This window comes from Ovis aries, chromosome 5, assembly GCF_016772045.2.
Source record: "Ovis aries strain OAR_USU_Benz2616 breed Rambouillet chromosome 5, ARS-UI_Ramb_v3.0, whole genome shotgun sequence".
Classification (NCBI taxonomy): domain Eukaryota; kingdom Metazoa; phylum Chordata; class Mammalia; order Artiodactyla; family Bovidae; genus Ovis; species Ovis aries.
Genome location: NC_056058.1, coordinates 46,778,303 through 46,794,857, shown reverse-complemented (window position 1 = coordinate 46,794,857; position 16,555 = coordinate 46,778,303). Strand labels below are relative to the sequence as shown.

The window sequence follows — 16,555 nt, the reverse complement described above, 5'->3', positions numbered from 1 at the left end:
TGTTTTTGCTAAGTGCACCAAGCCACGCTTCCCTCACTTTGAGCCTTGTACTAGGAATTCCATAATGCAGCCTGGAAAACCAGCTACTTTCATTACCTGGAAATTTTGAGCCACTTCTCTACAAATTTAGTTGCAACTTCAGTAAATAGCTCTGCCAGTCATTTTTTTCCATGTATGTTACTTTAAAAGTCTAGTATTAAAAGAGGAGTCCACTTGCAATTACAATGAATTATACTTTGGGCTCCATTTTTTTTTTTTTTTGCTAATGAACTTGCCTCTGGGTTCCTGGAAGTGCCTAAGCAGAAACAAAGTGTTTTTAAAAAGGGAGAGAAAATATGCTTCTGGATCAGATCTTGGATTCTAGTAATTTTAAGGAGAAGAGAATCAAGAGAATAAAGTAGTCTAATGTGTGGCCCAGCCCATGGCTTCCATTGAATCTAGTTAATATCCATCCTTCCACCCTTCTTTCCTTCCATCCATTGACCGTCTGTCCATCCATCCACCCACCCATCCACCTATCCGTATGTTCATCCAAAGACTATGCATATATGTTCATTACAGAAAAAAAATAGAATAAGTAATACTTGATTAAAGTGTGTGCACTTTTTGAATCCTTGTGAGACATGTGTCTCAACTCCACAACACTTGGAACGGTTGTACCAGCATATGCTTCCATCAGCATTGTATCAGATTTGTATATTTTTTGAGGCCCTTTGATTTTGCTTAAATATTGGTAAACAGGTACAAGAAAAAAGTAACTGCAAAATTTTGTTCTCATTATCAGGTTAATGAAAAGGTCCAGCTGACTCTTTTTAAGTCTGTTTCTATTGGCATGTTTAAGGCCCCAAAGAAGAGAAAATATATGTGGCTTTCTTCTGACTTGAGTGGTGTGATTAAGATCTTTTACTCAGGCTTAACGTGTTTTTATTTGTTTGTCTTCTGAGTTCATATTGCCCAAATGTCTGTCGATGGTCCCAAATATCAGCCCCACTCCTTGATAGTGTCCTTCCCATAACTTGGAATAAATATGAAACTGAGGTCTGAGCATCCACAGGAGAGTGTCCAAAGGCAACCAGCCTGTGAGAGGATCTGGGATGGGCAGTCACCTGAATTGCAGTCTACTCCTTTAGAATAGTGTGATTGGAGAGGCCAGCAGGGCTGACCCTGTCCTTTTCCCTGTGAGTATGGAATACTTAAGATTCCCCTCAACCCCTTTCTCCCCATCTAGCACCTCCATTCCAGGGGAAGATAATTTCCCCAAAAGAGCCTAGTCACTTTTTTCCCCCTGTTTTTAGCATGCTCTTTACTATGGGTTCTGTGTACCTATAGTATTGGTACTCCATACAGATCCCTACATATCATCCAGAATTTTAAAAGCAGTCCCATTTTATGGTATTAAAAGAACTGAGTTCTAAAGAATATGTGGGCTCAGGAAGAGACATTTGAGCTCCATCCCACAAGAAGCCCTGGGAGTGAGCTGTCCCATTCTTCTGGTTCTAATGTATTGATATTACACACTGAGGCTGATTAGATTGGCTTTTTTTTTTTTTTTTTAAAGAAAAGTTGCTTTTAGATGCAGGTTGATATTCAACTGGTGTCTTTGACTATATGGTGACTAGAAATGAGGAGAGTCAGGAACGTGCTGGAGGTAAGAGGCAAGGGACTTGGAAGGAGTGGACACCAACCAGCTGAACAGTCAGGGCCAGGCTCTCTTATTCACCTCTAGGCATGCACTCATCACGTAGAACCACTGTTTCGGGCTTTCTTCATGCCTGACTCCACCAGGCCTTGGACCATATTTGTGTTTGCAGTTTAGCATGACTTAATCCAAAGCAATGGAGCAGGGAGGGAGGGAACACTAGGGAGTAGAATCTTTTCTTTGTATTAAGAGGGCCTTGAGGGAGTAGTCAGAATAGGTAGGGTCTGGCCTCTGAGGATTTTGCCCCTAAGGAGTTAGAAGTTGGGTAGAATAGTTCAGGGGGGTAGGAAAAAAGGAAGATCAGAGCCTGTATGGGATTGAGGAGAAACAGCCTGGTCTTCCATGTGTGTTTTAGAGTTGGTTATCTCAGGGCAGAAGCTTACAGTGTCATGGGATTTCTTCTTCCTGTCCTTAACACACCACATCAAAGTCAGATGTCCTTTTGTGGCTTAAGTGTCCTAGATTTGAGGGTGATGGGTGTGGTAGTCATGTCTAAAAATATGTTGCTCTTGATATAGAAATGGTGACTTTTTTTCAAGAATTGATTTGGATGTCATTCAACCCTTGATCATCAAGGGTTGATGTAGTTCAACACAGGCTTGTGTAGCACCCTGGAAAAGAGACTATTGTTCAGACACCTACCAGCATCCATTAAGGTGCAACTGATTTGACCAAGATGGTCTGGGGTAGACTTGTCTGCACTTGACGTAGCTCAGTCTTGAAATTTCAGATCTCCACTGGAGAGAACCACTGGATGGAAATTTTTTATGAGTGTTCATAGAGGAGGTTTGGAGTTGTTGATGCAAAGGCCTCTTTGGTAATGACACCTTAACTAGGGGATGGTGTGGTATCTTAGAAAGGGCTTTGGAGCCATCATGACCTGATTCCAGCAACTGATAGGTTTGTAAGCAGTTACTTAACCTCTGTGATCCTGTTTTCTTGTTTGTGAGACTGGAATAATAACAATAAAACAATAATAACAATAAGCAGGGAACAGATACAGGTAAGGGAAATAAGACACCCAGTACAGAATGAAAGTGTGAAAGTGTTAGTTGCTCAGTCATGTCCGACTCTTTGTGACCCCATGGACTGTAGCCCGCCAGGTTCCTCCATCCATGGGATTCTCCAGGCAATAATACTGGAGTGGGTTGCCATTGCCTTCTCCAGATCTTCCCGACCCAGGGATTGAACCCAGGTTTCCCACCTTGCAAGCAGACTCTTTGCTATCTGAGCCACCAGGGAAGAGCACCCAACACAGAATAGGTACTTAGTAAAGCTAACTCTTATTATGTGTAGGGCCCGTCATAATTTATACAGCTCATGTGGATGTGTGGGGAGGCTCTGATACCTGCTGCCCTGGTGGTGGTGAGGGTTGACATGAAACATCTCTGGCTACATAGGCATTTCCTTCCTGATTTGATACTCCACCTGAGGAGAAAGACCTCTCCAGGTGGAGGAAGGCTGAGAGTCCAGGGAGGCTGGGTGCTGGGGTGATCTCCAGCACTGCAGCTCTGCTGAATCCTGCTGCTGCACTTCTCACACTCTCATTATCTCCTTTGAATGTCACACAGCTTTGGCATAAAGGCAGGGCCAGGAATGTCCTTATTTCACAGGAGACAGAGGTCAACCTTTTGCAGTTATCTGGCATAGATGGCTCACCTGCAAACCTTACGTGCAGGAGGCTTGGCTGGGATTCAGCAAGGTGGCAGGTTATTTCTTTTCCTCATGTGATGCTAACATGTGGCACAGGTCTCAACTCTAGCCAAATGAGTTGGCATTTAGGACTTAGACAGATGAAGGTTAGGGGTGAGAGAGTATAATAACCATCCTAACACCCAGGCAGGATCATTGTGCAGAGGGTAAGGATCTTCTGTTTTCTTTTTACCCAGATCATGAAACTTAATTTCAACAGTAAGGATTCAACTGAGGAGTGAAGAAGAGTTCCGTAACACAAGGACTCCTGAATGCACTTTTTCTTCCCTTTGCTGTACAGCTTTGAGGGGTGGCTGGTGTTCTGTGTCTGGCTCTTTGGAAAGACCTCGCAGCCATTCTACCATTCCTTTCTCACTCTTGAGGCTCCTTGGCTGAATAATGGGGTTGGGTTTCTATCAGCAGTCTAGGATATGAGCCAGTGATTTTCTAGCCCTCCTGTCTTATGTGGTGGTGAAAGATTTTCCTCCATGGCTCCTCAAGATGCACCTTTACCCCCTTTGGGCAGTCCTACGCCTAAAAAGAGCTCTGTTGTGCACGTGAGCTTCTCTGGTGGCTTTGACAGTAAAGAATCTGCCTGCAGTGCAGGAGACTCAGGTTTGATTCCTGGTTTGGAAAGATCCCCTGGAGAAGGAAATGGCCACCCACTTCAGTATTCTTGCCTGGAAAATCCCATGGACAGAGGAGCTTGGTGGCTGCAGTCCCGGGGGTCACAAAGAGTCAGAACAACTAACACTTTCACACTTTGGTGCATGTGATGTGCTTGCTAGGTTGAGACTATGCCTTGCTCTCCTGGGCTCTCTATGCTTCTTGGAGACTTCTAGGTGCTGGTCTGAAGGTAGAGTCTGAAGATTTAAAGAAGTTTAAGATGTAGTCCCTTAGTCCAGCTGCCATCGTCTTTCACCCAGTTTACTGCAGCAGCCTTCTAATTTGTCAACCTGCCCCCATTTTGTTCCGTCAGTCCCAACCCGTTTTCTACACTGTAGCTATAGTCATATTTACTAAATAAAAATCTAATGTATTCCTTACTTGCTTAAAGTCTGTCAAGGGCTCCCCATTGCCCTTAGAATGAAGTCTAAACTTCTCTGCATGGTGTACAAGGCCCTCAAGTTGTCCAGAGCCTGCTTGTATCTTCAGCCATCTCTCCCCCTTCCTCCTTTTATATGCTGTGCTTCTACCAGACTCAAATTTTTGTGGCCCCAGAATAGGTCAGGTTCATCAGTCTGATGAGAACAATGGATTCTTTCCACAAAAAAGTAAATATGTGATCCTGTATGCTCATTATTTTGCATACAGTTCAGGGTAGAGGAATTCCTGCTTAAGAGCCTTTTAAATTAAATTAAGTCTCCTTTTCTAGCATTTAACGCACTTTGAAATTGCTGGTTTACTCATCTTTCTACTAGTTTGAGCTCCATGAGGGCTGGGAACATGACTTGTTCACCATTGTGTCCTTGGGCCTTGCCCATAGGGACTGTTTGATACTTGCTTATTGAGTGAATGAACAAACAAATATCTGCCCTTGCTAGGTAGATCAAGATCTATCTGAAAGAACAGGATATGATGTTAACAGAGGATGAAAAATGTACAACTTTCGTTTTCTTTCTTTTTCTTTTTTAAATTCAAGTACAGTTGCTGTTACAACATAAGTTACAGGTGTACAATAAAATTCGCAATTTTTAAAGCTTATACTCCATTTATGGTTATTATACAATACTGACTATATTCCCTGTGTTGTACAATATATCCTCATAGCTTATTTTCTTAATTTATTTTAAAAATATTTATATATTATTTTTGGCTATGCTGGGTCTTCACTGCTGCATGGGGGCTTGCTCTAGCTGCAGAGAGCAGGGCCTGCTCTCTAGCTATATGTTGGCTTCTCATTGTGTGGTTCTCTCGTTGCGGAGCACAGACTCTAGGCGCATAGGCTTCAGTATCTGTGGCCCGTGGGCTCAGTAGTTGTGGCTCGCGGGCTCTAGTGCACAGGCTCAGTAGCTGCGGCACACAGTAGTTTTGCTCTGCAGAACTGGGATTCTCCTGGACCAGGAATCGAACTGGTGTTACCTGCACTGCAAGGCAGACTCTTAACAACTGGACTACCAGGGAAGCTCTGTAGCTTATTTGATACCTAATAGTTTGTACCTCTCCATCCCCTCCCCTCTTCCTTCTCTGCTAGTAACCACTGATTTGTTCTTTATTTCTGTGAGTCTGATTCTTTTTTGTTATATCCACTAATTTGTTGTATTTTTTAGATTTCGCATATATGATATGATACAGAATTTATCTTTTTCTGTCTGACATTTTTCACTTTAGCATAATACTCTCCAAGTCCATCCATGTTGCTGCAAATAGCAAACTTTCATTCTTTTGATGGCTAAGTAGTATTCCATCATATATACAGACCACATTTTCTTTATCTACTTATCTGTTGATTGATGCTTTGGTTGCTTCCATATCTTGGCAATTATAAATAATGTTTCTGTGAACATTGGTATGCATGTATCTTTTTGAATTATTGTGTTTGTTTTTTCTGGGGGGGGATAGGATATACAGCCAGGAATGGAATTCTTAGGTCATATGGTATTTCTATTTTTAGTCTTTTGAGAAACTTCCATACTGTTTTCCACAGTGGCTATACCAATTTACATTCCCACAAACGGTAGGAGGGTTCCCTTTTCTCCACATCCTCACCAGCTTATGTTATTTGTGTTCTTTTTGATGATAACTGTTGTGACCAGTGTGAGGTAATATCTCATTGTGGTTTTGATGTGCCTGTCACAGGTGATTAGTCATGTTGAACATCTTTCCATGTACTTGTTGGCCATCTGCATTTCTTCTTTTCTGAAAGTTCAGAGTCTGAGGTGGCTGGGCTGGGCCTCTTGGGAAAAATCAGCAGAAGAGGGCTCTTGGGTTAACCTTGAAGATAGAGGGACTTACAGGGCTTATGTTCTGTCCTCTAGAAATATTTTGTCAAAGTAGCAGAGGTGAGTGAAAAAGCAAAATGAAGAAGCCTTTGATGATTTCTCCTTCTTCAGAATTAACTGTAGTCTGTGGACTGATGAGATGTCAAGAGAAAGCCTCTCTCTTTTCTTTCTTTCTCTGCTCCAACAAGTATTTAAGTGCTTGTTATATGTCAAATGAGCTTCCCTCGTGGCTCAGACAGTGAAGAATCTGCCTGCAATTCAGGAGACCTTGGTTTGATCGCTGGGTTAGGAAGATCCCCTGGAGAAGAGAATAGCTACCCACTCAAGTATTCTTGCCTGGAGAATCCCATGGACAGAGGAGCCTGGCAGTCTACAGTCCATGGGGTCACAAAGATTTGGACAGGACTGAGCTACTAACACTTTCACTCTTCACTTTAGGATTACTTTTGTCAAGGTCATTAGTTAGGGTCAGGTTTAAATTATAGAGGGATTTATTAAAAATGACATGAGGTCTAAAGTTAGGCCAAAGGTTGAAATCCCAGCCCTGCCCTCTAACTAGCTGTGTGCAAATGCCTCTTGATATGCCAATTCTATAATTTATAAATTGGAAGCAATATCTCATACCTCCTGGGGTTGTTACAAGGACTAAATGAAATAATGTGTGTAAACCCTGAGGGCCTGGCATGTAGTAGCAACTATTATTACTAACACGTTCAGGGTTTGTTTAAGCTGACATCTTTGTTTGATGCAGTAATTTCTACTGGTTCACAGAGATATTAAATTGGATTTTACAAGTCCTTATGATTTATATTAATATAAGTCTCCCATTTCCTATAATGGAAATTCATCAGAAAAGATATGGTCTTTGAGGCCCTAGATTTTTCTCCAGTTTTTCCTTGCTGTTGGAATTTTAAGTACTTAGTGCAGAAATTTTTGATTCATATAAAGAAGCAAGGAAAAAAAAATCCCATTGTCTAGAAAACTGTATCTTAACATTTTCTGGGTATTCAAGATTGATGAAAATGATTGTTCATCTCATCAGAAAATCAAACTTTGCCCATATGTACAAATATTTTCATACAATTTCAGGAGATTCCACTTGTTTACCGCCAAGATACAAAACCGTAACCTGACTCCCAAACTCTACTTCCATAGAGAAAGCAATCAGACCAGGCTCTCTCTGATTTCACACTCACTGAAGACTTCCGAGTCTCTTGATTCTTGTAGTCAGGTTGCTTTTTTTTTTTTTTTTCCCCAGCCTTTTTTCTAAGGTCCAAGTTCTTAAACTGAGAATTGGCTATCTTTGATGATCTTTTGCAGTATCATTACCAACTGGATCTTTGCTAGTGAACATCTTCATAGCTGTTTAGAGAGAGGAATTTAACTTTTGATTTCCTTATGTGTGTGTTCTTGTTTGTCATGGAGTATATTCAAGAGAGAGACTGCGAAAGCTTGTTTTATGGGTAGAGGAGAAACTCACCATCTTTTCCTGTTTCCTCTTTGCCTCTTTGTCCTGTCTCAGGGCTCTTTGTGCTGAGGCCATTTTGCTGGCTTCTACCGGCAGTCAGAGAGAAGAGAATAGACTGGGGATCACTGGGCTGCCTGATCAGTGGGAGCCCGCAGGGTTTGAGATAGGTCTCTGCACCCCCATCTTTCCTCCCTCTCTGGTGTCACTTGTATCTAGAGTGTGTCAGGCTGGGAACTGTGGGTTGGTGGAGGAATCATGCATAGTCCGTGCAGCCTGGAGGTGGGCGTCTGCAGCCCACGGGCTGTACTGTCCTGTGTTTGCTTGGCTCCAGTGCACAGATTCCACAGACAGAAAACAACCGCCCAGGCTCTGTTTTCACACTCACGTAGGGACTTCTGAAGCCCCATTTCTTGCAGTCACGTTGCCCTGCATTTCAGTCTACAAGGACACATCTTGCCTGTCTTTTCCTCCTGAAACCAGCAACCTTGGTTGAATGAGCCTGGCTCTAGACAGAGCTGTGTGCGCTGTACAGAGAGAGCAGGCTGCGGTCAGGGGCCTCAGGACTGCACACTCATGGTGCCTCTGCTGCCCTAGTTCACAGGCCTGTGTTCTCTCTTTCTTGGATGGTTATCAGGGCCTCCCATCTGTTCTCCCTGCCACTGGTCCAGCCTCCACCAATGTGTCCAAAATTTCATTCAAAGACACCCATCTGTTGATGTCATTCCCTCATTTAAAACCGTTCAGTGGTGCTACTCTTAGGATAAAGTCCCAACTCATTTGCATGGTTAACTGGGCTCTGCGAGTCCTCTCCTAGCTGTCTCTCCAGCCTCCTTCCTCTCACTGTCACTCCACATATCAGCCATGCTACCCTCTCACTGTTTCCCACATTTATCCTTTTGGTACCTTTCTGTCGCTGCACTGATGGTTCCTGCATCCAGCTCATCTTTCCTCACCTTGCTGCATGTGGAATAGCTAACTCAAATATGACTTCCTCTTAGGAGGCCTTCCAGGATTCCACAAATAGGGTGTGTTGCTCCATCTTCTGCATTCTTTGGATTTGGCATACCACAGTGACTACTAGTGTGGACTCTAGAGTCAGACTGCTGGCTTTCAAGTCTCGCCTGGCCCCTTCCCACGTGTGTGACTGTAGGCAAAGTGAATTACCTTTGCTCCTGTGCCTCAGTTCCTTTATCTGTAATATGGGGATGTTAAGAATAATGCTCTTAAGTCATTGATTAAAAGAGGCAATAGTTTAAAGCGCTAAGCCCAGTGCTTGGCCATAGTTAGCACTCAATAATTGGTTTAAAAAAAAGAGTTGTTCTACTGGTACTTTGCATATCTCTCATCATCTCGTATAGTTTAATATTTCTGCCCTACTAGACCAAGTGCTCCTTGAGGACAGGTTCATATCTTGTTCACTTTCTCTGGCCCCCTGTGTACAAGTTTGCAGGAACTTGGTTGAATGCTTTCTTGTGTATAGATTTGCCTTCAAAATGAAAAGGGGCGATGGATAGAGTTAGGGAATGCTTGAGATTGGGCTTGTGGATGATCACAGACCCGAAGTTGATGTGACCTTGATGTCCACTAGTGTGTCCTACTCTGTGGCTGAGTGTTCCTTTTGCTGGCTCCAGGAGCAAAGATAGTGCTTTTATTTTGCCAAGACAGGGTAGGAGACCATGGGAAAGTTAAGCACATCCTAGGCACCAAGTTCATGTCCATTTTGTTTTTGTTTTGAACTGTAGGTGACATGTCTGAGAGTAAAGCCAAGAAGATAGAAATCAAGGATGTGGATGGGCAGACCCTGAGTAAGCTGATTGACTATATCTATACGGCTGAGATTGAGGTGACTGAAGAGAACGTCCAGGTAAAACTCAGCTCCAGCTAATAGCTCAGTGTATCATATACTCAGCCCCTCCCCACCACGCCCCATTTACATCATCATTTCGTTTAACCCTCACAACAATTCAGTTGGTAACTGTAGAGGAAACTGAAGCTTCAAAGAGAGTGGGTGACTTGTCCTGAGATACGTGGCCAGGGCAAACGACCCTCGTATCCTGCCTGCCTGACCATGGGACCCATGTTTTCAACCACTAGGCCATAATCCCTCAGAATGAGCAGAAAGTCTTTAACTCATGCTGGTTCAAACTCTTTCAGCCTGGGTGACCCCTCTTCTCCCCAGTCATCATCTCATCTCGGATTTTGAGTATTGGCTTGTGAGGCTGTTTACAGTTTTTCTCGTGTTAGTGTTAGTCAAGTGAAATGCCCTGAGCCCATGGAGGTGGATTGTCTGTGCCTCTGCCTCCTTTTGCCGCCCTGGTCTCTTTCTCAGCCATCTGGAGCCTAGAAAAGAGGAATCAGCAAAGACACTGCTTCACCCAAAGGTGTGTGTCCTTACTGTGGGGTGTGAGACGTCAGTGTCCTGGCTCCGAAGGTGGGATGGTGGAGGGTGTCGCCCACTCTGGAAGCCTATGAACCACCAGGCCAAATGCAGACACAAGATGTGCTATTTCTTATCATTAAGGATCTTGCTATTAAAGTAATGGAAATTATATGGGATATGAAAGGTTTTTCTTCCCTTTTTTATTTTAAAGCAAAATTCTACCTTATATTGTGAGAGAGATAAATTAAAATATATGAGATGATGATAGATATGCAAACTACCATGACGTATTTCTCTTATTCAGAACACCATGCCCTTTTTAGGGCTGAGGTGTTTGGGAGGCCACATTGGTAATTATGTATTCATTCCATTCAGCCAGAATGTTTGAGGGCCTCTCATATGCCAGACACTTTGTTGGGCACTGTGTTTGTACCAGTGAGCAGAGGTGATTCCATTGTCTCCTTTCATGGAATTTGTGTTCTAGGGTGAAGACAGACACTCATCTGTCTTGTGTGTCTAATAGGCACACAAGTAATGTTTATATATAAATTGTGGTAAGTCCTTTGACAGAGAGGAACAATTTGAATGAAGTGGGGAATCTAGGAAGAGCTCTTTCAGAAGATAAGATTTGAGCTGAGGACTGAAGGATGGGTAGAAGTTAGTTTTGTGTGGTAAATGGTACTCTGGTAGGGGTGTGAAGTGAAGTGAAGTGAAGTGAAGTCGCTCAGTCGTGTCCAACTCTTTGCGACCCCACGGGCTGTAGCCTACCAGGCTCCACAGGCAAACCGAGGGTCTGAGGCACCCTGCATTTGGACCTGTAGAGCCTGCCCAGGGTATAGCCTGTTTTTGTCTCTGGCCCCTAGACAGACTTTTGGGTGGTATAGTTTCTACAGTGATCTAATCTCATCCTTCCTCGCCCTTTTAAAACTGAAATATCTTTTATGCACAGTAAAATGCATAGCCATTCCATTATTTCTGGTCTTTCCCATCCAGAGTGGAGTGGGCAATGCCGTGCGTACATACTAGGTCAAGCAGCAAGATTTAAGCAGCTGAATAACTTTTGGGCAGTAACAGTAAGTGCAAAGTAATTTAGTATAAAGTATGTATAGGGCACGTGTGGAAAAAAATTTTTTTAAATGGGTGATAGTTATATGAAATCACCATGTTTTTAAAATTCATTTAGGTGCTTTTGAGACTGATATAAATGTTGAGATTTACAAAATGCAGGAAATTATATCCTTTGCAACTTTAATGAACAATGCTAGATGTCAACCTAAAAAATGTGTAGGGGGTAAATATTTTTTTAAATCTTTTATTAGAGATACTATAAACATGAAAGTGACAGAGGAATGTGCAGAAAAGAGTTAACATGGCAAGCCTGCTTGCTATCTTCAGAAAGGCTCGCTTGCAAGGTCAGTCTTCATCCGGAGTCTGGCAACTTGGATTTTGAGAGAGTTCCCACTCCTCTAGTGATAATGGTAGTAGCTTGCACTGCTGAAACTGTTTGTGCAAGCAATGTGGTTTATGCCGATCACCTGCTTTCCTTCTGATACTCGGGAGTTTTAGTCCGTGCCTGGCAGAAGGTGCCTGTGTGACTGACGCCTGACGCGCGTCTTGGCCTCTCAGAGTCAGGCTAGCTTTCCTGGTTGGTAACGTTTTGCACGTGTTGTCACGGTTCATTGCTGGTGGGATTAAGTGAGTTTTCTGTGACTCCTTCACAGAGGACTCCTGGAAGCTTGTGGCTATTGTTCTCCAAAATTTGCCCCATGTACCTTTTCCCTTTGCTGATTTTGCTTTGTATCCTTTCAAGGTAATAAATCTTAGCTGTACTCATAGTGAGGAACACTAGAGCTTCTCTGACACCCCCACTAACATTCTGCCTCAAGGATCAGTTTTCTCATTTGTAAAACAGGAATCATAATAGTGCCCATTCTGTTGGGTGGTCATGAGTTAGACTGTCTGCCTTTAAATCTCGGCTCCACCATTTTCTAGCTGTGTGATCCCAAGCAAGGTACTTAACCTCACTGTGCCTCAGTGTTCTTGTCTGTCTCATGGGCATAATAATAGTGCTTAACCTCTTAGGGTTGGCGTGAGCATTAAATGAATTACTACAGGTAAAGCACTTAGGAGAGTGTGCCAGCAGACAGGGTAGGCACAGGGAGCAGTGTGAACACAGAAGCGTTTTCACCAAGGAGCACATGTCTGAAGGGGGAGAGAGGTGGCCAGGCAAATGGGTGCCCTCCATTGTAGTAGGGGCCAGAGTGGAGGTACCCAGGAAGCAGAGAGTGTTCATTACCACCTTGATGAGGGTGGTTAAGGGCAGACCTCACTGAGGATGCATGGTGTGTGCAGGCCTGCCTCCTTTTCTGCCTGTCTGCGACCCCGCTGGCCCGTGAGACCCCGGAGGGACCTGCTGCGTTCAGTATTATCTGGGAGTGAGGAGAGGCTGCATGTGCAGGGACTCCCCTGGGAAGCACAATGTGGAATAAAACTCTGCAGTTTGGAATCAATCGTATATGTGAACTAGTTTCCTTTTTTTCCGTAACTTTATGGTTTGGTCAGGGATGACCTTAGGGGAAAACAAAACTGGTTAAGAGAAAGTTTTAGATCAAAATGTGGCTGCTTTCTCCTGCTGTGATGTATCTTTGTTGAGAGTTGCTCACAAGCTGTCTATGAAGACAGTATGTGTGAGGATTCGTTGCACTGAGGGCGTGTACGCAGAGGTTCCTGGGAAAACAAGGGTCAGAGACTTGGGCCTTGGTTAAATGGCTGGGAGATTATGCCCTGCTTCTCTTTCCAGCCACACATACCTTGGAGAGACTGAACTGCCCTTCTACAGTGGAGGCAACAATTTGTAACTGATTCTTATCGATACTCACTGTAGGCAAAGCACGTGTTGATCATGCATTATTTTGTTTCACATGCATTATTTTGTTTAATTATTGTAACCAATACTGAAAGGTTCTACTATGATTCTTCTCTTACGGTTGAAGGAACTGATGTTGCGAGGGGTGAAATGGACATTACCCAGGTCACACAGATAGCTAGTGGTGGAGTTGGGGTTTGAATCCAGCTCTCTCTAATTTGCTGTACCCTGTTGATGTGGTCAACTCGAATTTCTTAGGAAGTGCATGATCAGAATCTTGACTTCAGCTTGTATTAATGAATAATAAAAACCAGTGTAACTAAGGACTCCCTATGTACCAAACACTGTGTTACTTGCTTTAAATGTATTATTTCATTTGAGTCCAATGACAAGCCTTTAAGGTGGTACTATTACTACACCTTTATGGCAGAAAGTGAAGAGGAACTAAAAAACTTCTTGATGAAAGTGAAAGATGAGAGTGAAACAGTTGGCTTAAAGCTCAGCATTCAGAAAACTAAGATCATGGCATTTGGTCCCATCGTTTCATGGGAAATAGATGGTGAAACAGTGGAAACAGTGTCAGACTTTATTTTTTTGGGCTCCCAAATCACTGCAGATGGTGACTGCAGCCATGAACTTAAAAGACGTTTACTCCTTGGAAGCGAAGTTATGACCAACCTAGATAGCATATTGAAAAGCAGAGACATTACTTTGCCAATAAAAGTCTGTCTAGTCAAGGCTATGGTTTTTCCTGTGGTCATGTTTGGATGTGAGAGTTGGACTGTGAAGAAAGCTGAGTGCTGAAGAATTGATGCTTTTGAACTGTGGTGTTGGAGAAGACTCTTGAGAGTCCCTTGGACTGCAAGGAGATCCAACCAGTCCATTCTAAAGGAGATCAGCCCTGGAATTTCTTTAGAGGGAATGATGCTAAAGCTGAAGCTCCAGTACTTTGGCCACCTCATGTGAGGAGTTAACTCATTGGAAAAGACTGTGATTCTGGGAGGGATTGAGGGCAGGAGGAGAAGGGGATGACAGCATGAGATGGCTGGATGGTATCACCGACTCGATGGACGTGAGTTTGAGTGAACTCCGGGAGATGGTGATGGACAGGGAGGCCTGGCGTGCTTGCAATTCATGGGGTCGCAAAGAGTTGGACATGACTGAGCAACTGAACTGAAGTGAACTGATTACTATCTTCATTTTACTGTTGAGGAGTCAGAGGCAGAGAGAGGTTAAGTAATTTGCCTTTAGTCACATGGCTGGTAAGTGGAGAAGTCAAAATTCTAAGTGACACTATACTTCCATAAAATTTTTTTTCTAAGTGTTCTAAGTGACATATTTAATCACAGTGTAGTTCTGCTAACTCTCCTGTACACCCCTACCCCCACCCCCTTCTTCTATCTCTCAGTAACTTTTTGTTTCTGTGGCAGGACTCATGCCTGGTGCTGGCAGAGGCAGAACTTGCTGTGTGTGGTGGAGGGGGGGTGGGCAGGGGGCAGAGGCCCTGGACAGCCTTGTCACCTGGTCCTCTGACTGGTACCCTCCCTTTGTGCATGGCCCTACTTCTCTGAAATTCCAGGAGTAGGTGCTTTCTGAGGCAGGGCATTTCCTTTTGTTTTTGTTAAAGGAAACAAACTCTGTGACGGGATATCCTTTGCTGGGTTTTCATGTTATCCGAGGGAGAGAAAAAAAACAACAGGGCCTGCGCATGAAAAATGGAGGGGAAGCCATTTGCAAGCTGGAGGGGAACCTGTAAACTGTTTGCTGAGGGTCATTCCAGGGCCTGTTTTCCCAGAACCAAAATGCTGAGACAGCGAGAGGCAAGCTGAAAGTTTTTAACCCAGGGTCATCTTCCCTTCCTGCAGTGGTTCCAGCCAACTGCTCCTTTTCAGGTCTCAGCCTCCTTCCAAGGGCCAAGCCACACAGCCCTAGCAGTTCCACCAGGACAGTCTTGCTTCCAAGCTGAGGACCTGCGCTTGGCCTCTTGTTCCTAATCTTGTTACTGCTACCGCTTGAGGGAGTCAAGCTGCAGGCAAGAGAAGAGAAGAGTAAATCATTTTCCAGCCTTGGCTGTAGGAGAGGGAAGTGAAGACCACCTCCTGGATGTTTTTCGCTCTTTTGTAGCCTCTGAGGATCTGTGTTGCTTCTCCTTGGGTGCAGCCCCCAGAGCTCCACTGGGCCAGGCCCCTATTTATCCCTGAGACTCAGCAATTGAGCAGGGATACAGCACTCTGACTCCCTTGCCTCTTCTTCGCGCCTTCCTGTGTGAAGCAGCAGTGGGAAGACCACGGCATAAGATCGAAGAGAGGGAAGGGGCAATTAGAGAAGCCACCAGCCTGCTCATTTTGGGATGTCAGCTTGGGAACACTTTAGGGCAGGGGTGGACCCAAGCAGGATGGGGGAAGCTCTGAGAGTTTCTGTCTGCCACGTGGGTTTTGTGAAAAGTGAGGAAGTTGAAAGCTGTGTGGGTAGCTGTATCCAGGGAGGTTTTAAAAACTGAAAGTATAATCTAGGGAGTGTGTTCAGGAAGTATTTATTATTTCATTTCTTTGGGTAGTTGTCATGAGGTTGAAAATTTTAGCACCAAACTGTGCAACTGACTTTGTGGTAAAGAAGAGGGCAAGGGAGAGGGGGTGTGTGTCTCTGGCACGACAGCATTTTAGCTTGGCTGGGATGCAATCTCGGGGGTGGGGATTGGACTCTCAAAAATTCCTTCTCTGCAGCACTAAAGGGCTGCTGTCCATTGCATCCTCTGATCACATCTGACCCTTGGGGGCTCCTACACCTGAGTATATGCTGGACAGCATTGGATTACTCCTCCCCACCACGCCTTCTCAGTGTAACTGAATACAAGTTCCTTGTTCCTGGGGTGAACAACTGTCCCAGTTTGTCCAGAATTGAGGGCTCTCCTGGGACACAGGACTTGAGTGCTAGAACTGGCAAGGTCTCAGCAAACTGGGATGGTCGGTCAACTCATGGCCTGGCTTTAGGGTTTGTAGCTGGTGCTGGTTTAGGGCACGTGTTATGGAGGTCATTTGGGGAGTTTGGAACACCGCTTTCCTTTCCTGGTATGTATTCAGCAAGAATGGTTAATGGTTCTCCACTTTACTAGCAGGCCGAGACTAATCTGGTCCTGGAATCTGTTTGGCTAGGCTGAGCAAGCTCACAGGTTAATTGAGTTCCCCAGTTTATAGCTGCTTTGTGGGAATGGAGCTTAGGTGGTCAGATTTGGAGCCTGACTGTGTTCATTTACCGTCTCAAACTCTCCAGAGGGTGATCTTATCTTTTTCCTTCTCTGGAATGAATCAGTGGTTCAGAAAATACCAAGAACGTGATGGTAATATACAGTTGTCTTGCTGGGTAGAAGAGAGAGGGGAGAGGAAGGAGAGAGAGGGGAGAGGAAGGAGAGAGGGGAGAGGAAGGAGAGAGATGTTTTCTAGAACTCAGCTGTCATGAAGGTGAGGTCTCATCTTGCAGGCAGGATGAACTTCCCTTTGAGAGCAGGCAC

General features: G+C 44.2%; 1 protein-coding gene across 8 annotated transcripts in view; it reads left to right on the top strand.

Moving 5' to 3' along the window:
• KLHL3 (kelch like family member 3) overlaps window positions 1–16,555 on the top strand; it is a 130,485-nt gene that overhangs the window by 39,325 nt on the left and 74,605 nt on the right. For all 8 annotated transcript variants that reach the window (XM_060415762.1, XM_042250910.2, XM_060415763.1 and 5 more), the window contains one exon: window positions 9,544–9,665. In XM_060415762.1, coding sequence (XP_060271745.1) covers window positions 9,544–9,665 — 122 coding nt within the window. The remainder of the gene's footprint in view (window positions 1–9,543; window positions 9,666–16,555) is intronic.